The 27,557-nt window shown below is 37.8% G+C and overlaps 2 protein-coding genes and 1 non-coding gene across 4 annotated transcripts; all 3 read left to right on the top strand.

Moving 5' to 3' along the window:
* The first annotated feature begins 784 nt into the window (after nt 1–784).
* Nucleotides 785–9,776, top strand: LOC113679514 (very-long-chain enoyl-CoA reductase). The gene is made up of 15 exons (XM_027196485.2): nt 785–905; nt 1,911–1,961; nt 2,272–2,323; nt 2,611–2,655; nt 2,751–2,831; nt 2,944–2,966; nt 3,367–3,479; nt 4,237–4,342; nt 4,565–4,581; nt 4,961–5,016; nt 5,558–5,601; nt 5,797–5,854; nt 6,643–6,731; nt 8,584–8,629; nt 9,182–9,776. The coding sequence occupies exons 1-15, from the start codon at nt 900–902 to the stop codon at nt 9,307–9,309; spliced, it is 915 nt and encodes a 304-aa protein (XP_027052286.2). The 5' UTR covers nt 785–899; the 3' UTR covers nt 9,310–9,776.
* A 1,414-nt stretch (nt 9,777–11,190) lies between these two features.
* On the top strand, nt 11,191–18,395 carry LOC113679512 (uncharacterized). 2 transcript variants are annotated; one of them, XM_027196482.2, is made up of 7 exons: nt 11,191–11,395; nt 11,854–11,891; nt 12,987–13,099; nt 14,054–14,250; nt 15,516–15,624; nt 16,031–16,178; nt 17,561–18,395. In XM_027196482.2, the coding sequence occupies exons 1-7, from the start codon at nt 11,353–11,355 to the stop codon at nt 17,759–17,761; spliced, it is 849 nt and encodes a 282-aa protein (XP_027052283.2). In that variant the 5' UTR covers nt 11,191–11,352; the 3' UTR covers nt 17,762–18,395. The 2 variants fall into 2 exon arrangements, with proteins under 2 accessions (XP_027052283.2, XP_027052284.2); XM_027196483.2 differs by lacking the exon at nt 11,854–11,891 and having other exon boundaries at nt 11,237–11,395.
* On the top strand, nt 15,882–15,954 carry Trnar-gcg (transfer RNA arginine (anticodon GCG)). Its single transcript has one exon. It is a non-coding gene; the product is annotated as a tRNA-Arg (tRNA).
* Nucleotides 18,396–27,557: the final 9,162 nt, after the last annotated feature.

Below are 27,557 nucleotides of genomic sequence, written 5' to 3'. Positions count from 1 at the left end.
TCTTAGAATATAGACATACTGCGATGTGTTTTTCTGAGAAGCTCCAAGTTTCCACCGGTTATGTTTTGGGAGAAATATGTCAGACTGCTGATCCCATCATTCATCGCGTCACAAAGCTGTGGTTCGTCTCCTCCACTGGAAATATTTTTCACCCCCCCCTCCCCCACCCTTTAAGCTATTTATATGGGGAGGGGTTGCGTGTAATCCTAAGAATGGCCCTGAGAGAGACTTAGTACCAGGCCGATATTCTCGTTTACGATCGCTTCCAAGGGGAGGGGGAGAGTCATTATCTTTGATTCAGGCTCTGCCAGACAGATTCTGATTTCCAGATTTGAGCTTAATCTGTAGGGTAGGGTTTTCTGATGTTGACAAAAGAATGGGGGCTGCTAGCTAGTAAATCATTTCTGGTAGGCCTTGATATCGTCTTCGACAGTAATCCCATTGTTCAGCAGCTGAGAGAGAGGCGAAAGGCGAATGTCCGGTGCTTTCAAATAACCGGGAAAAAAACCTGGTTTTCCAGGTTGGAGGTTGAGCGTGGGGTGAATCCCTCATCCAAGTCGAGGTCGAGTACTTTAAAAATAAAATGAACCATGCCACAAAGAGGGGGAGAAGAATACAGAAGCACAGGAAAATCTGTCATTCAGTTGATGTTCTCCAGAAGTACAGTTCATTGACGCTACTGTTTCGAGAAGTCACGAAACGAATCATCTCTGGGAGCCCGTTGCTAATGGTTCCTGCCATTTCTTGTCCTAGAACTTCGCTACCGCGCCAAGTCAAAAGTTGCGAAGAGCTGGTGACTAATAGCCACCATTGGACGGGCATCATCTCGATTGAAAGCTGTATCTGTGAGTGCTGCAATTTTCCAAGGAAATAAGCAAAAGCTTGCTGATCCAACCATCATGGAGGTATGAATAGCCTCTAAAATTTTATATTCTATGTTAGTTCGGTAATGTATTTATTGTTTGAAGTTCATCGGCGAGTTTTCGAGACTGCTGGTTGTGCAATCGTGCGACGCGACGCGAAACACATCTGGTAATAACGCTGACAAGAAGTCCTCGTAAATCTCCAGGTGTAACATTTCTACAATTATGTTTTGATATTTCAACGATTAAATTCTAAAGAAGTATCTGCCAAGTTTATTCTCAGCCGCAACCTCTTTTTTGGGCTAAATTTTAAGTACAGTTAACTTTTAGACTTTGTACAAATTTTTAGTTTTTTTTTTCTCAAGTTGGCGACACCCAGTTGCAAAGGTTGTTAAATTTTTTGTTTCTTTGTGACATCAACTAAACTTGAGCAGATCTTAAACTCGTGGAGCATTTAGTTTAGCCACATGATCAGCTGTTATTAGTCACGAGATTCCAGAAATGTTCTTTTACAATCGCCATGAAGACATTGTTTTCAGTTGATAGAAACTGAAGTCACGTGAGTCATAAAAAGCTGATCATCATCATAACTTAATTTGGGCATGGGCATACATAGCAAGGGCTACTACAAGCAGGCATTTACCTCGAGGAGCTGTATTTTATTTTTATAAAAATACTAGGAGACATTTTCTGAAATGATATGATGGTGGAGACATTCACCCAGAAATGGCTAAAATGATACCAGAAAGAAGAAATCCTTACCCCTTCAAAACATTAAATTTATAAATTTATTGAGAAGAAATTACAGAACAATGAGCAAAAAAATTAAGATGTTAGTAAACATGTAAATCTACCTTGACAGAGATCTGCTGGATATCTGTTTTCTATTGCTGGGTTTTGAGCATTTGTGATTAAGACATTGCAACAATACAACTGTACAATTAAAATTAGAGTTAATATATATAGTTATCTTAAGTCTCTTACTCAGATAAGGTGGTACTAGAAATTTTGACTCATCAACTTAACTTCTTTGTTTAACTTCTAAAGGTTGAAATTCTGGATATCAGAAGCCGAAGGGTTTTACACACCCTGAGTGAAGTGAGTCAGATATTTACATTACAAAATATGATTTATACAAAGCATGATACATTGCATTAAAACCATATACTGGCATACAATAGAAATTGCTGCTATGTTTTCAAGGAGACAGTTCACAATATTGGTTTTTTTTTTCTTAGCTTTTATGGGACTCACAACAGTTTTATCAGTATCTGTAGAATAAAACTTACCAAATATGTAAGCTTATAGCACTTTACTTTCTGCATAATTCAATTTATGTACCAGGCTGCTATGCAAAGATTTAAGTAAAAACCAAGTACTGATTGCTTTGCCTATATGTATAATCTAGTTGACTCCTTCATCTACAATTGCTGATGTGAAGAATGCATATCACAAGAAATGTAAGTAGCTCTGAATGTTTTGTCTGTCAATCCTTAGTGTTAGTGGTGAAATTTAATAATGTCGAGAATATTTGGTTTGGGTGTGTTGCATTTTTTGTTGTTACTTTGGATTTACTTGTTTGTGTTTTAATATGTTAATGCAGTTTATTGCTAAACTAAGAGCATTTAAGTAAACATTTTTTTATTTTATACTTAACACATCATCCACAATTTCATATTTGTTTTTTGCTTCCAAGAACTTAAAAATATTGAAAAATTGAGTATCAAGAGATTGTTTTATTTCTTAGTTCCCAAGTTTTATCCTGAGAGGCAATCATTCCGCCTTGAGCCAAGTGAGTAATTTTTTCATCTTTTGCCCTTTGAATTGCAAAAAGTTTGTGGTAACTCTACAATTTTGTTAATTTATTTTAATTGCATTTGATTGAAGAGGGAAAGTCATTAAAGGATGAAGAAACTTTGGGCTCCTTGGAGATTAACAATGGATGCAAATTGTACTTCAAAGATCTAGGTATAAAACAGATTTTCAACCTGAGTCTTTCCTTCAGTTTTTATAATAACAGTATTGCAACCAGTTTTGTCCATTTTACAACTTATGAGTGAATCTTTTGCTCTCTTTGTAGGTCCGCAAATTAGTTGGACAACGGTGAGTAACTTGGCCATCTATGAGCTTTCAATTTAACCCTTAAACTCCCTGAAGTGATTAATAATAAACTTCTCCCTAGAATATCCATACATACATTTAGCAAACATGTAATGAGAATATTCAGACCTATCAGAGGCAAAAGTTGTCATCCTGATCTAAGACCCAATTCTTACAAGTAACTTATGTACAAGGAAAAGTGTAGCAGCAAGAGGAGAGAATTTTTGTTGATTCATTTTTTTTTTTAATTTTTTTTTAATTTGTGGTGTAAACTGGAGGTACACGTACTTTGCATCCATATCTGGTCAGAACAATTTTGCATATCCAGGAAATGCCAGAGTGATATTGTTCAGCTGTGATTAAATTTTGAAAATATTCTCCTACTATTAAATGTGATTTGCAGGTATTTTTAGTGGAATATGCTGGTCCACTAATTGTCTACATGCTTCTCTATCTGCGACCTGCTATTGTGTATGGAGCTGGTGCAGCTAACAAGCCTTATGCCCCTGTTGTACAGTAAGTATTTTTGAATATTACTTTATTTTTCTGACTTCCTCTGTTTGGATTTGCTTCTTTATTACTTAATATTTAACTAATGCCTCTCTCTATCTCTTCATTATTCTTTCAACTCCTACCTGATCTGTGTACTTGTTTAATTTTTGATTCATATTTCATGTCTCTGTTCATTCATTGATTTCTTCATTCAGACATTCATTACAACCATTTAACCCCCAAGAGTGACTAGCATCTAATTTCTCCTTACAATATCCCCCCTGAATCACACATTAAGGTCATGAGAATAAAAGAAATGATCACCAACTAAAGAAGCTTTTGATTGGTAAACAAATTCTCCTTGTCAGCACCCTAGGAAATGTATTAAGAACAGTATGGAGAGTATTCATACTGATCTTAGAGTGTATAGGGTTAAATTTTTGTAATTTCCATTCATTTATTCTGACATTTACTGGTATTCATTCATTTTTTAATTTATCCCTTCATTCTTTTTTTCATTCACTGCTTGCTGTTATTCTTTTAACTATTTTTTCCTTTTTGTCTTTCATTTCTATCTTTCATGTATTTGAAATTCTTTTTCTTTCACATAATCTCTCTTTGTGTCTTATTCATTCATCCATTCATTCTTGTTTTGTTTATTTTTGTCTTTCAATCTTTCATTTTTCCTTTGATCTTTTTCTTGTCAAACTCAACAGTTGTTAAGACATCAAGATAATGTATTTTAATGCCAAAATTAACTTTCTGTTTTTAACTTTCACAGTATAGCAGCTGCTTGTTGGTCAGGACATTATGCAAAACGTTTGTTAGAGACACTTTTTGTTCACCGGTTTTCCAAAGCAACCATGCCATTGTTCAACATTTTTAAGGTAAACACAAGCACTTTTCAACTATGTGTTGATAAACAGAACTTTAGGTGTCTTAAATTGGAGGCATACGGTTTTTTACTGTGATGCACATAATTGTAGACAGATCAGTTTTTTTTTTAGTTCAATTGTTGTAGCCCATTCTAGGGGTTAAACTTTTTATGGTGATTGTATTTTCTAATATGTTTTTAATATTTTTGTTTTTTCCCCATGGTGATTATGAAGAACTCTGGTTACTATTGGTAAGTCAGAGTAATATTATTCAAGAGTATGTTGCCACAACTGTGGTTTGTGTCAAGTGTTGTTGAGTTTGCAAACCTCAAGAACGGTCATCCTCAGGGGTTAGGGGAGGGGAGGGAAGGAGGGTGGGATAGGATTGATTGACCTGCACATGTAAAATTAAGCATCTCAGGAGAGAAGTGGGAACCCCAAGGTGCTATAAACAAGTAACAAAAGAATTAAAAGCATGCTGGCATTATTAGTAGAATTGGACAAAACATAGTATTTTAGGGCTGTTAATGGCATCATCTTTGAATGCCCATAGCTATGAGGACCTGTAAACAATGCTTTTTTTGTGCAATCATTGAATTATACCAGTTGAATTTATGTATCTTTTCTTAGGGGATATGGTGCCTTGGTTGGTTATTTTGTGAATCATCCATTGTATACATCACCAAGTGAGTTAGATGATAATTGAAAATGCTCAAATTAATTTTATTAAATTTTTTTTGTGCACAGAGTAGCTTGTTAGGGCAGATGTCTTTTTTCAGCACTTTCATTTACACAGTAGCTCTTGTAAAAAGCTGAAAAGGCTACAGACAATAGATTGCCATGCTTCAAACATTTCTTATTATGCTAGTCCTCCAACAGCCATACTGACTGTTAGTGCCAGATAAATCACAATATTTTTTTCATGAATGTCTGATTTGATACCAGACACAGTTGAACATCTGCAAACACTCCTCCTGTGAGGACAATTTTACAATAAGCAGAGGGGGATTGTTGATCCCACCACTTAAACTTACATGTCATTGTCTCACCTGGCTTTGAGATAGATAAAGTAGTTTTGTTACAAAAACTATAAGCTCTGCGACCTAAAAACAGCGTGATTGCAGGTGCCTGTTAATGTGCTAGAATGTAGCAAATTAAGCATGTGATTGCATTTGAGTGCCCATTATCACATCATGCAACAAATGAATTTTTTCATTTGCTTATCAGTGTTTGGGGATGCCCAGATTTATACTGGACTAGTTATGTTCCTGGTGAGTTCTGTTCTCTCTTTTAATTGCATTTGCTCTATAGTTTGTTGTTTTGAGTAGAGGGTTGAGTAATTTATATCCCACATTTCAAATTACAAACATTTCTGACCCTTAACAGTCAGCAGGCCTGTCTAACTAATATAGCATTCTCTCAGATTCATCATGGTTGCATCTTTTTTTTCTCTCAATCATTTCTAGTTCAATGAGTATGGCAACTTTGTCATCCATTGTGCATTGAGGGATTTGAGGCCTGCAGGTAAGTTTGAAGTATGACATGCTGTGTTATAGCATTGTTGCAAAGATGTTCCCTGGATTCATAGGCAGTGTTGTTTTTTTAAGTACACTTAGTACAATTAATATCTGATTGGTATTTGGAGAAAGATGTTGTTTCTTTCAATGAGCAAAAAAAGCATGAACCCAGCAGAAAAGCTGTTTAATTACTGGTAGATCTAGAAAGTCTTGAGACTATCCTACATAATTTGGTACAGAAAACACTTAGCCAACATTTTTCTGAGTTTAACCGTGATTTCCCCATACACCTTAACATCAGTATGCATATTCTCTCTACTGTTAACTATAAAATTGCTTAGGTCCTGACAAGGAGAATTTGTGAAATGATCCAGAGCTTCTCTAGTTGGTAATCATTCCCTTTATTTTTGTGACCTTAAGATGCAATTCAGGGATGATATTGTAAGGAGAAATTAGATCCTAATCACACTTCCTGTCAGGAGGTTAATTGTTCTGATTTTTGAAGCTGCTGGCTTGCAGGCCAGCTTTTTTAACCCTTTTACTCCTAAGATTACATGAGTAATTCTCCTTACTGTCTGCTATACAATTCTTATGATGTTAGTCTGGAGAATTTGGTATTGGATCAGCTAATAACCCTTAACTGATATTTTTCTCTATTCTCATCACTTGTCTGCTTGATATTGTATGAATAAAGCAGGGAGAAGTTATGTCTTGGTCACTCAGAGAAGTAAAAGGGAAGATTTTACCTGTAAGACTTAGAGTTCTAAGTTTTGTTCCCCTGTTCCTATGCTACAGGCACTAGAGAGAGGAAAATTCCCTTCCCAACCTCCAACCCCTTCACCAAGCTGTTCAGATTCGTCTCCTGTCCAAACTATACTTACGAGGTGAGTAGTGTAATTTATGTTTGTAATTGTGATATGTAGACAGGCTGGCTCAGTTCAGCTCAGAGCTGGTTGAAATGGGGGCCTGTATAAACAATGACAAGGTTAGACCACAACACCGGGAGCTTTGTTTCCTTCTCTTTGTGAGAAGTGTGTGGGTTCTTTAACATCCCCTGAAAACTAACACAGAGCAAAGGCAGCATATTCTCCTATCTTGTTTTAAGACTCTGAGTGTTGGTCCGGTCTGTGGTTTGAACCCTCAACCTTCAGCTAGGCAGTCCGGCGCACTACAGCGTGAGTGAACCAAGTGCTGAATGCTTTAAAGCTAATTAAACAGAATTTTTTAAATTAGTTTTGACTGCGACCGCGCCACCCTCTTAATCCATAAGACTTGCACCCAAAGCAATCTTGACATCTCTTGCTTGACCTTCACCACGTGTGTTTAATTTAAATCCCCTTTGGCTTCAATTATCTGTACTTATTTTAGGATCTCCAGTGTTCGTCTGGTCTGGGGCTTGAACCTTTAACCTCCCGTAAGGCAGTTCGGCGCTCTACAACGTGAGCTAACCCAAAGTGCTGAATGCTTTAAAGCTAATTTAACAGAATTGTTTAAATTGGTTTAGGTTGCGACCGCACCACCCTTTTAATCCGTAGGACTTACACTGAAACCAATCCTGACCTCTCTTTCTTGATCCTCACCACGGGTGCTTACTTTAAATTCCCTTTGGCTCCATGTGAGTTTTCCCTCTGTTCTGTTTGGCCATTGTGGTTACCGTCTAAGGCAGGGCGTGAAATTTTTTTTTTTTCTGATAGCCACTTGGCTCCTAAATTCTTCAAAGTGGTAGCCAATTCAAAAAAAGTTGGTCGCCATTCTCAAAGACAATCAAAACCTTTTTTTTACGCTGTCATCGTTCTGGAAATTAAGTTAGGGAAAAGATCTTTAACGTGTTACAAAGTGGACACTAGAATGTATAATATGCAACGTTCAAGCCCACCTAAATCCAAGATGGCTTCTAGTTATAGATCGAGATGCATGTGCTGCGTTTTGGAAACAAACTTAACGAGGAAGTTTGCCGCGGAGTTATCTTTGCAAATCTTTTTAATTCACTATATCTCTAAGTAGGGTCATGATGAAACATTCTTGTCGCCAATTTGGCGACTAGTTTTCAGGACTTGGTCGCCAAAGTGAAAAATTTAGTCGCATTGGCGCCTGTATTAGGCATAATTTCACTCCCTGGTCTAAGGTCGGCAGAGGACTCTAAGCCTTTAATTTCTCGCAAAGGGTAGGGAACTTAACCTCTGATTTTGAGATCTGACCTTGTTTCCAAAATTGGGGGCATCTGCAAAGGGTCCTTTAAAAAAATTAATTGGAAACTGCTTAATGCAGTTTGGCGAAAGTCCCCCGCAAAGTGTTGTAAAGCGCATTAGAGCATTAGTGTGGATAGTGTGCTATATCCACATCACCTCAGGTTTGATTCCCAGACGCTTAATCTGTTGCTATGTCGTCAAATTCTTCTAGATAGCGAGGCTTTCGTTTTTACGGAGTCTCTTCTGATGTATCGAAAGAAGCGTATGTAGGAAAATATGTTTTTTGCAAAAATGGAGGTGATCTTTTCCCCTTTAAGCACGGAAGATAACGCTATTGAATCACACTACTGATACTCAAAAGATGCTGTAACCTATATTTTAGAACTCTTGCTTTTTTCCCTTCTACTTCAAAATTTTCGATGAGCAGCAGTTCGCAATATGATTTTACCTCGATGATAATGCTATCAATAACGATCCCGCTAACAATAAAGATCACGCAACAATAACGATGAAAATAACGATAACGAATATGGTGTTTCTCACCCAGGTTGGTGCTTGGACGTCATTTGCTGTGATGACTCAGACCTTGTCAGGTAGGTGACCGACTTGTGTGGCACTGGCAGTGTCTTTTTCTCTATCCACAAGACTTGAATGTTTCGATAATATGGTTTAGAATCAAGTTTCGAGCAAACACGTTTGCCAACGCGAACTGCGTGTGCACGCGTATCTCCTCTGATTCCGTTTACTTCAAATTCACCATTAGCATTGTTTAACAAATGGGTCACTGTGGTGTCGTGGTTTGCGCGCGAGACTCTCTATCAAGAGGTCTGGGTATGAGCCTTATTCTAGTCATGTTACTCTCATAATGCCGCTGTCTACCCAGGAGTGTACATTTGTACCGGTGAACTTTGAGACAAACTTAACGGAATTCGGGTAATGGGGTGGGGGGTAACATACGATGGGTACACATCCCATCCTGGGAGAGTAGTAGCAGTTCTCTCAGTCGGGTAACATTTTGAAAATTGGTATGAGCTCTTGCCTAAGTGTGACTGTGTAACTCCCCGTGGAGAAAACGTTTGAGAGGTCTGGGTTCGAGCCCTAGTCGAGTGGAGACTCCGTTTTAACGCGTTTTTCTTCCGTTGCAGTTGTCCTTTTCCTCTTGGCCGGATTCTATCAGATGTCCGTCTGGGCTATTGGCAAACATCGAAACTATCGAAAAGAATTTAAAGATTATCCTAAAGGACGAAAGGCAATTTTACCTTTTCTGCTATAAAAACATCTGGAGGGAACTGTTCCCTCGAAAGAGATGAACAACCGTCATGTTGGGATTTATTTAGTGAGAAACCAAAGATAGAAGATTTCATCCCTGATAGTTACCACAAACTTAAGGAAATTTTCCTTATTACATCATTACCTTTTAAAGAAGGAAGAAGAGAGAAGAGAAAATTTCTAACTTGGGGATATTATGTGATTTAACTATAAGTTCTCAGAACTGAAATTTTAAGAAACAGTAAGGGAGAGTTACTATTTAGTTCCAGGGGTGAAAAGGTTATATGTAATTCGATGTAACGCGTCAAGACTTTGCCGAGCAGAACTTGCAAACTTTGCAATTTTATTTGTTCGTGTGTGTTATATCTCTCTGAATAAGTAAGTCTTATAATTTTTTTCCCCTTAAACTACTGATTTTTCGGTGAAATTTTGGTGATACCTGAGTGATGAATATTAAATTATGTGACAAATGCCTGAGTCTGTACTTTTTATACATATATATATATATATTCGTTTAATACTTAAAGCGCATTGCGCTCGAGTAGTCGGGATAATCTTCGACTAATTGTCTCCAACGGCCAATCAGAAAAAGAAAAATATCACAAAGAGCCAATGAGAACTCAAAGCGACTCAAGCGGGAAAGTTGCGATTGGTGGGAGTTTGGTATCTGATTGGTGGAGAGTGTTACGCGTGCTTTCTTGACCAATCAAAGATCGTATCATAGGAAATCCCACTTAAACATGGATTACGAGTAACAGTTGCTTCAAGAAATGCCTAATGGTATTATCGTAAGCTTTTTTCTTGCGCCGACCTCTCGAGTTTAATCTTGCTTTTCCCAGACGGTAACTTGTAATAGAACTACCACGATAGATCAAGAACAACTAAATTCAAAGAGGATTAAGATCTTTGCTAGAGGAATATTTAAACTAATAGTTATTTTATTTATCCGAGCGAACGTTTCGATGAGAAAAACAGTTGCAAAGTAAAACTGTTTGTTAATAAAGCAACTCAAATAAAAGTGGTAAAGGGGTAAGTATTTAATCCTTATTTCCCGTAGCTTCAGCAGGCATATTCTCCATACTGTTCTTTATACATTTCCTAAGGTGCTGACGATGAGAATTTGTTTGCAAATCAAAAGGTTCATGCCCCGGTGACCATTTCCTTTATTCTCATGACCTTAAAGTGTGATTCAGGAGTGATATTGTAAGGAGAAATTAGATGGTAGTCGCTTAGGTTTAAAGGGTTAAAGAAACTGTTTGCTGCGTCGGTGTGGGGCGGGGGGGGGGTGTAACAACTTCATTTGGTTTTATCATGGACGCTGTTAAGACCTTCTAAGCTGACGTTCAAGTGTTAATCCCTCGTCAGGTCGAATGGAGGAAATATAAATTCAGTTGATACAACAGTTTCGCTGTGTGACATCCCTTTCGAGCTCTCCAAAACTCCGAAAAAAAAATAACCGTCTCCAGTCTTCCTGCGGAAAAGTATAGCGCTCAATAATTAACATGCGTTAGTGTGCGTTCATCGAGATATGAAGCACGCGGGAAGTTTGGAGAGCACGAAAGATGTGTGAGAGTTGCTCGAGGCGTAGAATGCTCTCCAAATTTCCCAAGTGCTTCATATCTCGATGAACGCACAGCTAACGTATGAACCAATTGTTTTATAACATTTTCAACCCTGTGGTTTAAATTCCCTCAGCTACGCTTCAGCGCGTTGATAATTTTGTTTCAGGAAAACATTTCGCTACGCTGTAAACGATTTTGTCTTAGAATGGTCAAAAAACTGACAGGTGAATTCATGTGTGTAAATGAACTTTACTCTCTGATTGAACACAAAATTCTCTTATCCAACAATAGCGGAGAAAAGTTTTTTTCTCGAGGATTTGTTTGCTAACATCATGAGCGTGCGCAAGAGGAGTGAAGCACGCTCACGCAAATGTATTTGATTAGGCAAATTTATTAGCTGTTATAAGGGTGGTGTGACAAAACCGATTACAAGCAGAACTAAGTGGATCGGTCGATCATTGCTTTTACCCGCTCTTGTCGTCAAAATGGCTTCTTCTAACGCAAAGGAAATCAAGACGATGAAATTATGTAAGTTTAGTTCGATTCTTGGTAAAATTTCCGGACAGCCTTATACTATTGTAAAAAAACTGTTTTCCCAATGGCAATGTAATATTTTGGTCATTTTATTCTCTATCCAAGAACTGAATGCGTAATGTAGTATGTGGTTGAGCGAAACTTTTTCCCGATTCTTTGCTAATACCAAGATGTGATCGAGCATTACAGTCTAAATTTAAATTATGATATCGATCGTGCGAACGATCGATCGATCATGTGATTGAGCTCAAAACAATTTCAGAGCTTATGAGGTTACACCTCTGATCAGAAAATCATAGGCTCCTTCTTTGAATGCCGAGGTATAGGATTATGGCATAGGATTAAAGCATAGCATTATATCAAGATCATTCATTGTGTAAATTGAGCATTACAAGAGATGTATTTTAAACTTTTCTCAGAGTCGTTTTATCTCTCTTTTTGAAATTTCATAGATAGCCACATCGACAGGGTCAATAAGGAATTGCAAGAGGTCAGTTTTTCTTGAACTGTTGTGAAGTTTCCAGAGCAGGCCTTGCCTATTAACAGAACATTGATCATGGTGGAATAATGACGACTGAAAAATTCGTAATATGACAATCAAGCTAAGTGTGTTAATGCATGGTCAATTAGGCGACTACACTGATCATTCTGTAGTGCAACCAAATTCCTCAAAGTTTGATATACCCAGAGGGAGGGAGAGTTGGGTGGGTTACAAGTAATCCAATCGAAAATTTTTTTCCACCAGGGGTTAGGTTGTTGTAAAATAATTAATTATCACTTATTCTTAAAAGAGAAGATAATCACATGCATCTTAGGACTTTGCTTTGGTTTAACCTCTTTAACCATTTAGAATGGCTAGCATTAAATCTCTCCCAACAATATATCACCCCTGAATCAAATTTTAACCCTTTAACTCCCAGATCACATTTGTAATTCTCCTTACTGTCAACCATACAATTCTTATGATGTTAGTTCAGAGAATTTAGTATTGGATCAACTGATTATCCCCAAATTGATATTTTTCTTTATTCTCATCACTTATCTGGTTGATATTGTATTGATATTGTAAGGAGAAATTCTGTCTTGGTCACTCATGGGAGTTTAAGGGTTAAGGTCATGAGAACAAAGGAAATGATAACCTTCAGAAAAAGCTATTGATTGTCTGATAAATTCTCCTTGTTAATAACATAGCAAATGTGTAGACAGCAGTAAGAGGAATATGCATGCTGATGTAAGGTTGTAAAGGTATAATGCCCTTGTATAAGTTTAAACACCTTTCTGGCGATGAATGATGCTATAAAAATTGTGTCACATGTAGATTCTGTGCTGAGTTGCCCAGATTCAAGGGAGTCCTCTAAATCCTAGGCATCTTTGTGTACCTTTATAGCTTCTTGCTATCCCAGAATTTTATCTTTTACAAACATTTAGTTCAAGACAACTAACAAGCTTATCAGGTTGAGGGTATTACCTTGATTTTAAACCAAATTCTCCTGTCTACTTCACAAGTAAATTTATGGAAGTTAGAAGGGAGAATTACTCATCAGATCTTGGGAGTTAATGTGTTACTGTATTGCATTTTTTAAAGCTTGGTTACAAACCTGGAGATCCTTTGAAAGTGGAGGATGTTAACAAGTTTGATCAGATGCACTATTATGGAAGCAAAGCAGTCAATGAGGCAATAGATATGCTAGGAATAAGGTAACACACAAAATTTAGGCCATTTCTGGCTCTCCAACAATTGTATCCAAGCAAGATCCTAAAGACCTTTTCAACCCTTATGTTTCAACTATGAATTGGAGCCCATATGATTTATATTTTCTCAGTTTCCAAATATTCTTAAATGAACAAAGTATTTTAGAATATAATCCTCTAAGGTACCGAGAAGAGATATTCTATTTACATGGGTTTTGGGATATCCAATGGGCTGCAGCTTGGTAAGATCATATTAATTTTGGTCTTACTCTTGTACCAATTTTTTTATTTCATTATCATGTCCTAAATCTAATGATAATGAAGTTCTGATATAACACACACTGTCTTTGGTTGAAAGAGCATGCTCTATCAGAGTATCATCAAGCATGCTGACAACACTGTTGTTTGCTTTGGAAGTAAAGTTTGTTTTGAAAATTGAAAATAATGCATGGAAAATTTAATGGATTCTTTATTATAAAACAAATAGAGAATCCTTGACTGTGCTCTGTTCTGTTATGAAGCACTTAGGAAGCAGCTAGAGCACTCAAGAAGTAGGGAGAAACACAAGGTGTTATCACATGTTTCTCCCCACACTTCTTCCATGCTCTAGCGGCTTCCTGTGTGCTTTACAACAGAACAGAGCACAGTCAAGGCTTCTCTATTTGTTAAATAGCGGTACTGATAATCAACCTCCAGGTCTGTGTAGCTTCAATGAGTAAATGCTCCAGTTCTTTGGTTTTTATTTGAGATTATTCCTTAAATTTGGAGAATTTTAGAGGGAGGGGTGGGCAGGTCTGATGCTATTTTATCTTTATCCCCCATTCCTCATTTTTCACTCACTTCTCACAACCCCCCCCCCCACCTAACCCCACCCCCACCCCACTAGAACTACATTCCAGCCATGTTAGCCTCTACAGTGAACGTTCTGTGCAGAATTATCTAACTATTTTTTTTACCTAGCTCATCTCACAAGATCCTTGATGTAGGCTCAGGTCTTGGGGGTCCTGCACGACATTTGGCTCACACCACAAATTGCTCTGTCACTTGTCTTGAGCTTCAAGAGGATCTTCACTCAGAGGGGCAAGATTTGACAAGGAGATGTAACTTACAGGAGAAAGTAACTCACATATCAGGAGATTTTCTCAAAATGGACTTAGGTCAGTGGATGATTTACCCTTTACACCCTTACATCAGTATGCACATTCTCCATACTGTTCTTTATACATATCCTGAGGTGTTGATGAGGAGAATTTGTATAGCAATCAAGAGCTTCTTCTGTTGGTGATCATTTTCTTAATTCTTGTGATCTTAATGTTTAACCCTTTCACTCCCAGATCAAATTTGTCATTCTCCTTACTGTCAGTCATATAATTCTCATAATGTTAGTTCAGAGAATTTAGTATTAGATCAACTTATCCCCAAATTGATATTTTTCTTTATTCTCATCACTTATCTGGTTGATATTGTATTGATATTGTAAGGAGAAATTCTCTCTTGGTCACTTATGGGAGTTAAAGGGTTAAATGTCTTTCACAGTAAATGATTGCTATTGATAGCAAATAAATATTAAACAGTATGAACTTTCCTCAACCACTGACTTTGAAAGGCTGGTTTTCTTTCTTGGAATAGACTTCTCTAAAAATATGTTAATATCTAGCAGCAGCTCATTAGAACTAACACGTGATATTTACACATTAAATGAACTGAACAGAACAAGCTAACCCCACTAGCAGATTGAAAATGTCTAATCACGACTTACTTATGCTACTTGAGGGTGTGAAATAGTCTGAACAGTATGATAAACATTTTGTGGTCTTTATTACTTTGCTCACGTCACTAACACGTGTGGAAAATCACCAGGAAAATCACCTTTTCATAATTTTGCTCTCAATGACTGCCTATGTATTTTGGAACAGTTTTTAAATATAGCTGAATTTCTTGAACAACTTGTGTTGCTTCATCACAGAGGATTATGGCCAATAACATCATGGTAGAACTGACCAATAAGTTTTTCAAGCCAGACATGTAACACCCAAGTGACAAAAGGCTCCTCACTTATCTTTGATGTTAACTTTTGCTCTGGTTGTCACAATAACGGTTGCAGTACTCTTTCTGACAAGAGTCCTTATCAGGACTACTTTCACCTCCACAGTAAGACTACAGGATTTACTAACCCTCAAAAGAACGTCAATGGTGTTAATCTTTTGTACAATGGCACTTAATACAAATGCAAAGTGGAGAGGGCTGTTAAATAATAAGTTTTTGTCATGAAAAATGTTAAGTTCAAAGAACAAGTTGTGGCCAAATGCTGCAAAAATGCGCTTCAAATATGCAGAACAGTTTAGCTATCATTTGATAGCTGAGCCAGTAATTCGCCACAATTTGTGAAAATATTTTGATGAACGTTCTCCCCTTCTTTCAGGTGATGGCAGTTATGATTTTATAGTGTCTTGGCTGGTTTTTCTCCACATTCCAGATAAGAAGAGTATATTTGAACGCTGTTTTCATAATTTGAAACCAGGAGGAAAAATGTAAGATCCTCGATGATAAGTTGTATTGTGTAAATCTTTCCACTTCTACCTCACCTGCCTACCCTCTCTTTGCTTGGTTCACCTTCCCTTGGTCCACCTTCCCTTGGTCCACCTTCCTTTGGTCCACCTTCCCTTGGTCCACCTTCCCTTGGTCCACCTTCCCTTGGTCCACCTTCCCTAATACTTCATAACTGGATATTAGTCATTATAGCTGTGCTTATAACGCTCAATAAAGATATTACCTCGCTCTTTGTGGAGTCTCTGTGGCTCAGTGGTAGAGCATCGGAGCGCGGAATCCGAAGGTCTGAGGTTCGATTCCTCATGGGGACTGAGAAGTTTTTCTTTTTCTTCTTTGTCCCACGCTCGTGACAAAACGAAAAAAATCTTTCTTTATGTTCTTTTCTAGTTTTATTGAAGATTTCTATCAGAAGTCAGGTGTAGATTTAACCGAAGACGACCTGAGAGTTTATGAGCAAGACTTGTACATGAGCAATCTCGCTGAAAAAGATGCTTATATAAGCCAGGTGAAGGCAGCAGGGTTCACCGATGTCCAGGTAGGTCAATTTCCAAATTCGTCTATAGTTGGACAAAATCGACTACATTACCTCCCCAAACTCGGCTTCACCCACCGCCCTTTATATCGTGAAGAGAAGATGATACAAACTTACTAAACATTGTAGAGGTGTTGAGTGCTTTATGGTACGAGTCCATGGTGTCGCACTTCGCATCCTTGTCAGCGGTGCATAAATAGCATGCGCAGATGACTTAAACTAACGCGCGCACATCATAGGCCTCCATTGACGAGCTCAAACCAAGAGATTATATACTTGATATTCTCTTGCTCAAACCACGTGCAATTTCATGATCCGTAGTTTTTTCTTCTTTTCTGCGTGGGAACGTCGAGGAAAGTCGACAAAGATCGGAAATATATGGAAAAGAGGTCTTAATTCTCTGCAAAATCCCGCTTTCTTGCAATTAGTGATAGCACCGCGAATTTTTGTTCTTCTTAAGCAAATTCTTACGAACTCTTGCTTCAACTCAAAATGATGAACATGAGAAAACTACGCGTTTCTGATTGGCTGACAACGAGTGCAAATAACAAAAAAATGTTAAAATTTGTCTGTCTTGCCTTGCTGAGATGTTTTTACACGTAAATTAGTAACAAGTAATAGCATGATTTCTCCTGCAATTTGGTGTAACAAGCACTAGTAAAATCTTTCAAAGACTACAAATTGCATTCACCCTACGAGCTGGTGCAATTTTGTTGTCTTTGAATTGGTGCTTAATAACACCAAATTGTAATCGAAACCATGTTACTACTTTCTCCTATTATATCTCTATGATTGGTCAATTTAGCTGGCTGTGTTTCAGTGTACGGCCCGCTAAATTCAAAACTTACTTTAAACTGAAAGCTTCCCTTTCTTCTTGAACCCAGAGATATGATAACTATCTTAATAACCCCGTTTCCTCGATTTGTATGGTAAGTGTCGGAAAAGACTCGGTCTGCAACTTACGCGGTCACCGTAATTTCCAGCCGATTACCCGCAAACAGTTGTTGGTGCGGGTTATAGGAAGGTGCGGGTAATACGATAATTTTTAAAGCTTCCGGTATAGTTTTAAAACTTTAAGTAGGAAAAAAAACAGAGATGATAGGATCCACTAAAGATACTCTTTAAAAAACCTGTGTGATAACTCATTTTTTCGCGCAGACTGCTCATAATAATAAGAGACTTTTATGCTCTTGATGAAAGCCGATGCAAATCGAGAACATATCAGCAAGACTCGATGATAAAGCTTTTATCTTGTTTTTACTCTTACTTTCTTACCTTGTGAAGTTCTCAGCGTGTTTCTTTGTTTATTTTAAAAAAGAGGTACATGTATGCTTCCGTGGGGTTCTTTCTTGACATGTTTATTTTTGTTTCTGTTTCTTTTTTAGTTTGATGATCTGACCGAAGCTTACCTGTCGTTCGTTTCAAACAGACACCAGGAATTTTGCAAACAGAAAGAACGCCATGTGCGGGTGATAGGGCAAGATGCATTCGATTCCCTAGAATATTTTTACTCAAAAGTTCTTTGCGTATTCACGAAAGGCATTACGGGAGGTTGTCGTGTTATTGCGACTAAACCAGTTTTTTAGATCAAAGTTAATAGTTTCCTAATTAAAAAAACGTTTGCGCATTAAGCAGTTTTAAAAAATATATTATAAAATAATTCAAATAGTACGCGCGCTCTGATTGGCCATAGAACCATTTTACATGAGCGTATGTAAACACAGTTTCATACTGAATCTTCTCGCGGAGTTCTCCTTGCTACTTATTTAGCAGTTACTCAGTTTCTTTAAGTTTGTTTTGAGTACAGTAATGGAAGAAGAAGATTTTCCTAATTTTTCTTTGGAGTTTAATTTTCCCAGTATTCAAGAAACGGCCGAAAAGCCAAATGAACAACAACAACAAGCACGTCGCTTTCCTTCGTTGCAAGAAGAGGCTCTTTCTTTAGTTATTTTATAAAAGAAACGTAAAATGGTTTCCGTGTTTACATAGCCTGATAAGAAATGTAAAATGGTTTCCGTGTTTACATAGCCTCGATAAGCTGGAAACCACTCCGCTTCGCGTCGTGGTTTCCCACGCTTATCTCGTGTTCTCCCAACCTCCCGCGTTTTTACATCAGGCTATGTAAACACGGAAACCATTATACATTTCTTCAGTGACAAACTTAGAAATATATAATATATATATATATATATATATATATAATAAAAAATATTCCATGTTGCCGAGTGTCTGTTCACGGATAGATCACAGAAGACACCAGTCGTAGACGTCAAAGAGTGGCACACGAAGCGCAGTCATATTATGCGCGCATAGGAGAGTTTAGAGACTGGTACCGAGTGAAATAAACCGCTACTTCTCGTGCCAGTCCCTCGCAATATATTAGTTCGGCGCTTCTGGCTGACACGAGCTTACTCGGAGCTTTAAACACAGACTCCAAGCTAGCTGATCTGAGGTCTGTCTTTGTTCAGGCCTTAGAACAAAGCATATTGATTCAAAGTATAATCGAAGCTCTGGACAATCGTGTAAATAGGACAGTCTTTAGTGAACGGTGGACTCTGGGTAGAGATCGCCAGGGCCCATAACTTGGGAAAAATCTTGAAAGTCTAAAATAAATTCTGAAAACGCTTTTGACAAATGAGAAGGACGATATACGTAGAATGCAACAAACAGCAAAAGTGCTAGAGCAACAGAAATAAAAATCTTAGCTACAGATTTGAAAAAGGATTGACGGAGCCATCACCCAGAATGCCGCGACATATCCGGGACCTTTTGCGTAGCCAATAGCGCTAAATTTTCCTCCGCCATCACTCCTTAAGAGGCCTGCCTGTCCCAGCGCGATTTATATTTCCCTGGTCAACCCTCGAACTGAACAAAGAAATTTCCTTACGTCGCTCTTGTCTTTCACATTAGTAACAGCGCGCTTAACTCTATCCTGCCCTTCGAAAGGCTTTGAATCCGAGCACGAAGTCAGAATTGTATGGGATCTTTTTCGGCTTACGTAACTGAGGCAGTCTTGAGAAACTTATTACAGTGGCCAATCTTCATAATCAATCAATTAATGACACCAAATTGACTACATAACGGGCCTATCGTTAGCTCACCTCACTAAAGATCTTAATAACGCTTAACACGTACGTGTCACGTCAGTAACGCGAAACGGCCGAATTTCGCACAGAACCATACACGAACTTTAAGATGACAGGATGTAATACAGTCGAATTTCTCAGTGATTGAAAAAAGTCTTTTATTGTTTCGTAGTCTATGCTTTGCTGATGTTAGCAGCCTTTTGTGATTTGACTACACTGATATTATTCTGAAAAGGAGAAACAACCGAACCAGACAAACACAAAAATTTGATCCTAAAGAGATGCCGAACGCTTGACAAAGAATTAAAAGTGATATGACATATTGGTACTATTTTTGAAAATCACGCAAATGCAATGGGCTTCGTTTGTTTACGAAATTTCTTTTCCTTTTCCCATCTGACTGATATTAGGTCATTTTTAAGAATCATTTCGAGGAAGTCGAGCGAAATTATGCCTAGAACTTCAATCAGATGAAAGGCAATTTTTCAAATCCGGTTGGGGGGTAATCCTTAAATCACTAGAGGTCAAAAACTAAATCCGAGATACAAAATTCACGTAATTCCGATAAAAGGACTAAGTCTTTATTTCGGATGGTTTCCATGGTCTTAAATAGCTTAGCACAGGTTAAAACTTTCGCTGATGCCGTTTAAAATCTCCCTGACCCTGGAACTGATGTAGATGCCTTCGTTTGTGTTTCTTAGGCATGAACAGTTTTCCAAATGTTTTTTGTCACAATAGAAGGCAGATGAAGGCGCAACCCTTTGAAAACCACACACCACCAGACAATTAACAAATGTGTAATATAATATACAACGATCCATCCCGGATAGAGAAATCATTCTTTCTCAAAGACTTCCTCTTTTTCAATCTGTCGAAAGGAAGATCGAGATGTAGGGTAAAAACGCCGTGGGAGTCTTCCCTGTGCGGTTGTTAAAGGCGAGAAATGGTGCAATCACAGCTTGTTGCATTATGATAAACTCATTAGCAAACATGACCAAAAGTGGTGTGCCCAAAATAGCTTCTAAACTGCCCTTGAAACAATAGACGCCATGTATTTACTTGTTCGGGTAACACGCGTTGCTGAAAAGTTAACATTTCAGGAATGTCGCTAAAGCAGGGTACAAAAAAAACCGACCGTAGATGGAATAGTTCAGAGTTGTTAGTGGCCTGGTGATCTTAATCCTACAAAATGCACAGGTCATGAGAAATATTTATTTAACAAACAGGATTTCTGAGCGGCACACGCGCCGACCCAAGGACTTACTGTGCAAATGCCCCAGCTACAACTGTAAACACAGATTTAAAACGTTCCATTCAAAAATAAAACGCTTAATTATTTTAATTCGGAGGCAATATTTTCTTCCGAGTCGGACTAATCAACCACTAAGTCATGCTAAAGACAAAAAAGGAAATACATTTGTTGTTCAAATAAACATTCAGTGGAAAATTTTTAGCACGGAACACTGTATCAGAACAGAACAGGAAAGTGGTTACTGTAAACGCAACAGCTGAAGATGATTGACAAATTTGGTGAGATAGCACCAAGTGAATGGTTTATCAGTTACCATATTTGGCAACCTTTCCGATTCACGACTATATTTAGGATCAATAACTTGAACATTGCGAGTTTGTAATTCATGCATCGATAAATGCATCAATGCTTATCACAGGAAATTGTGCAAAGGCGTGCAATCACGGACGAAACTGCGAATTTTATTGCAAAAAAACACTATGGTATTTTTGTTTTAATGCTAAGATGTTTGGGAAAAAGTGAAAATAGCTATTAAAACAAACATTTAAGAAGAAAAGAAAGTGAATTTCGTTATTCAACTTTGCTTGATTTCAAATACGAGTTATGAGTAGTTTTAAGCTGAAATCAAAACACAAAATTTATTTTGAGAATAACCGAAAAACAGTATATGACATGCAGGCCATTCAGTTGATTTTTCGGTAGTTTATTACCAATCAGCTAATTAATTGAGAGTTGAAAAGAGGGCGTTTTCTGAATGACAGGAAACTTCACCAACATGCGCGCGCCATGACAGATGAACGATGAAACCTAACCTATCATTTTAAAACATCTCTTTTACTTCTGACATTGTCAATAACGGAGTCACCAGCAACGTCGTTTAAGAAGCAATTTCGGGGAAAAAAATATGCAAATTATGGGAGATTTTCTCTACGTGAACCTTTTCGACCATCACAGATCAAGATGGAAAAAATATCAAGTCATTTTTCAAAGCTACATCGCAAGAGGCTGTCATCATTTGAGGTTTTTCCAGTCACGTAAAGCTAAATCATTTTATTCCTTTCGATTTCAAGGGGACCTTTCTATTCGAGAAAGACGTTCTTCGACAGTTACGCGATATTATCTGCATGCGGCTACCTGACAATGTTGCTTATTTAAAACATTTGGTTCATTGCAGTTAAAAATAGACAAGTGCGGACCCTTTACCACATGGGAGGGAAAATGACAGTCCTCAAGTATAAACAGTAATACTATACAATTACAGAACTCTAACCTGCCTAAGGGCTAAAAATGCCACCAAATGAAGACACCGTGTGAAAGGAGCCTGTGGCCTCTATGAGCGGTTAATTTATGTCAATAGTTACATTAGCTAGCCACACGGGGCAAATGTAAGTCAATTTTCAAATACATTGAATTGCTGGTCAAGGATCGTAAGCAAGATATGGTTCACCGTGCCAATTTGGCAAAATTACAAGCACTCCTCAGTCTGCGGTTGGTTTATGATGGAAAACAGTTCCGGGCCGAGGTACTGAGCTCGTTTCCGCTGAGTATTCACACACCAGTGCTAACACTTCCCTTGTTATTCCCCTTGAATTAACTTTGAATAATTCAGTGATGCTCTCTGATACCATTCGATAATTTTCCACCCAGCAAAGACCAAATGTATGTTAGTTTCCCTTGTTATTGAACTGAGCGTTGGACACCCCCCTTGACCAAAGCAATTTTTCCCTCCTCCTTAATGTCCTATAACCCATACACAAATCATCGCTCGCTGACTTGATTTTCGTGGCCACCACCGAACAGAGGTAAAAGAACGAAGAGACAAAATATCTCCTTCGTCCTTAACCTATGTCACCCAAAGTAAATGTTTGTTTGCTTTATTAAATTTCTTTTTTTATTGTGCTAATTTTGTCAAAGACGAGCAATTGCCCAACTTTGAGAAGGTCATAAATCAAATTAGGCTAATTAATGAGAGACACGGTTCGTCGTATAGGTTTACCATGATGAATGTTTTGCTCTGTGTACTATCTTGCGACCTCCTTAATAAATATAAGAAAATAAAGCACTTTTATGAGGGAGGGCAATTCTATTAATCTTGGCACTTGTTACATATCGTGAATCCTAATGTTTTCTTTGGAGGGAACTGAATAAATCAATGATTAATTGCTTCCTGGCTTCTGAAAACGGCGAAAACTATCTCTTTCATTGCGATTAAAATTGAAAATTTGTTATTGGAAAAGATAATAGTTATTTCAGGAAACAGCAGGATTAATGATTTGATGTATAAGCTTTTCAGCCCGTAGAATAGATTTAAAGGGTTGTGTCGTAGAAAGGTGTAAATCTGTTAAGATCACTTCTTCTCCAAAGTTTAGTAATTTAAGAATGGAATCGTATGTGTAGCCGAGACAAAGTAAACCTCAGGCCCCTGGGAACGAGTTTTATGATTTTGGTCCGTAGAGGGTACTGAATTTTGAAAATCTAGTGCCATTTGGCGCATTTTAGAACTTTTTTCAAGGAGAAGCTTTTTGCCATTTTCTGGTGATCCTAAAGCCAGTTCTTTCGCATTGTCACATAAAATATTCGCGACTAAACACATTATTGATAGTGTGTTTGTCTTTCTCTTCCTTTAACCCGCGGGGTTATGCCCCCTAGGTATTCCTACGGGTATGAAACCAGGTCGATTCGATCTCGCCGCCGTTGTTTCTTCGCTTTACGCAAAACGTTCTATTTGTGTTCGTTGCGTGACACAGCGACCACAAAGGAACTCAGAAATATCCAAGATTGCAGATGATTTATACTCTGACAAGAGGGCAATACAGCTCACGCAGAGCTGGCTCGACAGCGCTTTAACATCAAGTGTCGACAGACGTGAAGTCTTTAAACTAATCACCACTGGTTTCCGGTCATAGTGGTTCGTAAAAGAGATTAGCTGCTTAATCACTTCCCTGCACAGTACAGGATGATACAAGGAACGGACAAAAGTAGAAATACAGACTCGTAAACAGAATTCTCTTTCAGGGGGTCTCACAATGGCGTTTTATTGACTCTTGAGACATACAATACCATGGTTATAAATCATCTATTGTCTCTGCCCAGAAAGGATGTCAAATCCACCTTGATTACCCCCTCTCCCTCCGAACCTCCCACCTCTGAATCGCGCCGTGAACCGAGCGATTTGCATTGCTCGTCCAAGCAGTGCCACCATGAAGAAAGATGTATTAATAAAACCTTCCTTGCGTAAGAAAAGACCTGGATCGCATTAAATAGTTTCCGAAAAGGTTACGTAATACATGATAGCATTAATCAAGAACACGATCACACATTCCTTTATATAGTAACATTTTTTTTGTTTTCTGATACTTGCTCGTGGTTTGGATAATTTCTTAGTGCTGTTCATGCAGTATTCTTGCAATTTTCACTCATGAGGAGTGAGCATTCCCCATACACATTGTTAGCATGACTTTCTTAAGAAAACACAAATTAGAAAAAAAACAAAAAAACATATTATTAACCGCCCTTTCTTTTAATCACGATAAAAATAACACTGAAAACAACTTAAACAACATTTTAAAAACAGTTAACCCATTTGCTATTTTTAGAGGGCTAAAATTGAGAGGAAACCACCAAACTCGCCCATGGGAAACCAGTCTTAATCAAATTCATTGGAAGAAATAAAAAGCTCTATCACGTACTTGAACGCCAATTTTTTTCTCATTATTTACAGACTCTGGGAGGCTGAAAATGATGATAAAAAAAGAAATTTTCAACTACACAGGAATTTCATTCCAATGTCTAAAAAAGAATATCAAATGAAGGATACAATCTTGCAATGTATCATTTTGGCTAGCCATTATTTAAGCCGAAAAAATGTACCCTCACATTTAAAAAAAAAGAAAAAATCCGGCGTCTTTAGGAAGTGATCAATAACATATGTTGTACCGTCTGTAATCATGAGCTTATTCAGACTGCCATTTCTCTGATAGAATAAAATGCGTTGACCTGCGCTCTACTAAGACCAAATGCTTTCTTATTGCGAGACTATTTTTGCGTGTGATGAATTTTCAGCTATTATGGTCACCATCATAAAGATCGATGTAAATCTGTTTAGAGGAAATACCCTCGGGATTGTGAGATGGGAACAGAGGGAGAAATCCTTGGGGAATCCCGTGGGAAATACGTCTGCTGGACATACGAGACAGTACTACCCGAATTTCCACTCTTTTAATTGATCTTCAAACGTCCTGTCGTTGTCTGACAAATTATAGCAATTTGTTTGACAATGTTTGACAACAGCTGATTGATCTAACATTCTGTCAGTCCATCCAGCTCTGTTCTCTTGGCAGCTGGTAAGGCGACTCTCCGGTTTCAAACGAAGGAATTCACCAGACAGTCTATCCTGAGTGGATATCGTTTACAAGTGCAGCCCTTGAGAGTTCTGATTTAATTTTCTACGTCAACTGTTTGATTAATTACTTATGATACTAAAATATGTTTTATAAGTTTTCAATCCCCTGGCGGAGTTTCTTTTTTTGAAAATTTTACATAGTAAATGTATTATTACTCCTTCAATATCTGCATTCAAAGTCCTTCTTAATCGAATTTTTTTTTTCGCTTATGAGATCTACCAGTTGAGCATGATTAAGCCAGTAAGTTCAGTTACTAAACTTATGCAAACTGAATAAAGCACTACAGTTTCTTTAGAAACTGTGGTGCTACGTCGGTGAGAGAGCATAACAAGGTGATTAAGTTTTATCAACCGAGTCGGCCATCGTGAAGAGTTAAAAGCTGACGTTTCGAGCGTTAGTCAATCGCTCCGACGAAGGGCTAACGCTCGAAACGTCAGCTATAAAACTCTTTACGGTGGTTAATTTACGTTATTAACTCAGTTGATAGTACTTAATCACCTTCTTATGTAAACTGGTTTGACCAGTTTAATGTACTGGTCTTCAGAGCGAAATAGAAGATGCTTTTAATGAAGTAACCGGTCTAGATTCAGTAGTAGTTCTTAGTGATATAAGAGCACTTTCCTTTTTTTTCCTCTCTTAGGAAATCTTGAAACTCAGGAGGCACTGCAAATTCATTATTTAGTTTAGGAGCCCATCACCCGCTGAATCAATTAAGCGCGGCTTGCACCGCCGTTGCATGCTTGATGTATGCAGCCACACATTAATCAAGCGCTTGTTTCCCGTGGCATTGATCCAGTAAAGGAAACAGGGAACATCGGAAGTTGACTGAAACGTACTAGGCTACTGAATTACTTACAAAACAAGCAGTTTAGTCGAGTCATGCAATTGAATATGGCGTGCATTTGCACGATAGGGCTAAATGCAATGAGTTCAGAAATGCATGCCAGACATTCAAGAAAGGAGTACGTTCGAGTTAGATGACATATGCAGTCAAGACTTGCAAGTATTGTATCTTCAAAGAACATGTACACCGTTTAATTTCATACCAGAAATGTAAACTTAACGCAAGCTTAAGTTGCAAAGCACTCAACTTTAAGTTTCCTACAGAGGTGTAAAGCGCGGATCTTAAAATTGATAGGCATGTAATCTAAAGTAACAAGCGATTCATAATTAACATCTGAAGTGGAAGCCATAAATCTTACAGTCGGTTGACAGGTGTATACGTCTTACTAAAGTTGCCGCGAAGATGGCGTACATGCAAGGGTTAAGGGCTGGGTATTCGAAAGACGGTTAGAGAAATCCAGGATTAAAGTTTTAAGCTAACTGGTTTAATTTAATCGTGTTTCAAACAACCCGGCCCAGCAGCCAGGTGATTTGGATTCGTCATCATAGTTGCATAGAGTTGGGTTACACTGATCTGTTTTCAAACTACCTCCGTCATAATTCGCGATAAAACAACAACAAAAAAAGAAAATAAACGTTCATATTTTTAGGATATCTTCAAAAACACTCTCCAAGAAAAGAACTTGAGTGTTGGATTGCCTGTTAATTCAGGAAAAACTGAACATCATAACATCTGTACATCTTTACACCTCAAAGAATGCAAGCCAAAAATGTACGGCTTTATCTCTGCAAAATAAGATTTTTAAAAATTATCCATAAATGCGCAGACTATCAGATCAGCAACAGGAATACGATAAAACCATCAAATGTGATCGCAAAAGAGAGAACCCAGTCAAGTTGAGAAACCCTCATCTGAGACTTGGTGGTTGGTCGGAATAACAGGAAAATATTTGTTCATTACCTTCTTAAAAATCAGAAACAGTGATGCGCTTTGGGGACATCATTACAGTGTTGTGCTAATCCCTAAATCTAACGACGTGACCATTTTAAAGAAACGTCTTCAGCCATTTGTTCACATGGCATAGCTTTTTTCCAGCACTCTACAACATGCATTTCTCTTAGCAGACTCCGAAAAATACTTTTAAAACCGGATATTACATTATATAACCATTTTTTTTAACAAGATAATAATACTATTATCTTTAAATTGACTTAGAAATAATTTTCTGAATTTATAAACCTTGAATAGAATTCTTATCTAAAACCATAAACATACCAACAACCCAGTTTTCTTGTAAGGGATCTGTATTTCTCTGAGGAAGAGCTACTTTGTACATCAGGAAAAACCTGACAAGCGAAAAAAGCTTGAAAAATTGGGATTCTACTTCGGATTTCATATTTGGGTATCAGAGAGGATTTAAAAGCTTAAGGGAGAAATGTAATTGTATGATTCTAAAGGGTTTTGAATCTGGTAAATGAAAACGTTTAGTGCATGAATACTGAGCATTTTACATTGAAAAACTATGGAATCATCGCAGTCCGAAAGATTTTAAAACGGTCCTGCTGTAGGAGGTCGTTTTTAAACTGCAGAAGAAGGAAGTCCATTTTTTAAGTAGGTTCAATTTTTTACGAGTTTATGACACGGATAAGAATATTTCTTGATACTCTTCCAAATTTAAAAGGATCAAGATTCCAGAGAACAAAGTTGTACGCTACTTTAGGTCAACATGCTTCTAGGCGGGGGGGGGTTCATGATCACTTTACCTACTAAACCCACGCGGGTTGAACCCGTTTCCTC

The sequence above is a fragment of the Pocillopora damicornis genome, chromosome 11, assembly GCF_964200805.1.
Source record: "Pocillopora damicornis chromosome 11, jaPocDami1.2, whole genome shotgun sequence".
Taxonomy (NCBI): Eukaryota; Metazoa; Cnidaria; class Anthozoa; order Scleractinia; family Pocilloporidae; genus Pocillopora; species Pocillopora damicornis.
The sequence above is the reverse complement of the archived record's forward strand: the minus strand, read 5'-3'. Positions and strand labels throughout refer to the sequence as shown.

Bases quoted from the DNA above. Each gene is read 5' to 3' on its own strand.
- LOC113679514 (XM_027196485.2), top strand. The intron at 2,324-2,610 runs GTAAGTAGCTCT...TTTATTTCTTAG, and splicing joins GAATGCATATCACAAGAAAT to TTCCCAAGTTTTATCCTGAG. The intron at 2,832-2,943 runs GTATAAAACAGA...CTCTCTTTGTAG, and splicing joins ATTGTACTTCAAAGATCTAG to GTCCGCAAATTAGTTGGACA.
- LOC113679512 (XM_027196482.2), top strand. From the start codon at position 11,353: ATGGCTTCTTCTAACGCAAAGGAAATCAAGACGATGAAATTAT. The intron at 11,396-11,853 runs GTAAGTTTAGTT...GAAATTTCATAG, and splicing joins AATCAAGACGATGAAATTAT to ATAGCCACATCGACAGGGTC. The intron at 14,251-15,515 runs GTCAGTGGATGA...CCCTTCTTTCAG, and splicing joins TTTTCTCAAAATGGACTTAG to GTGATGGCAGTTATGATTTT.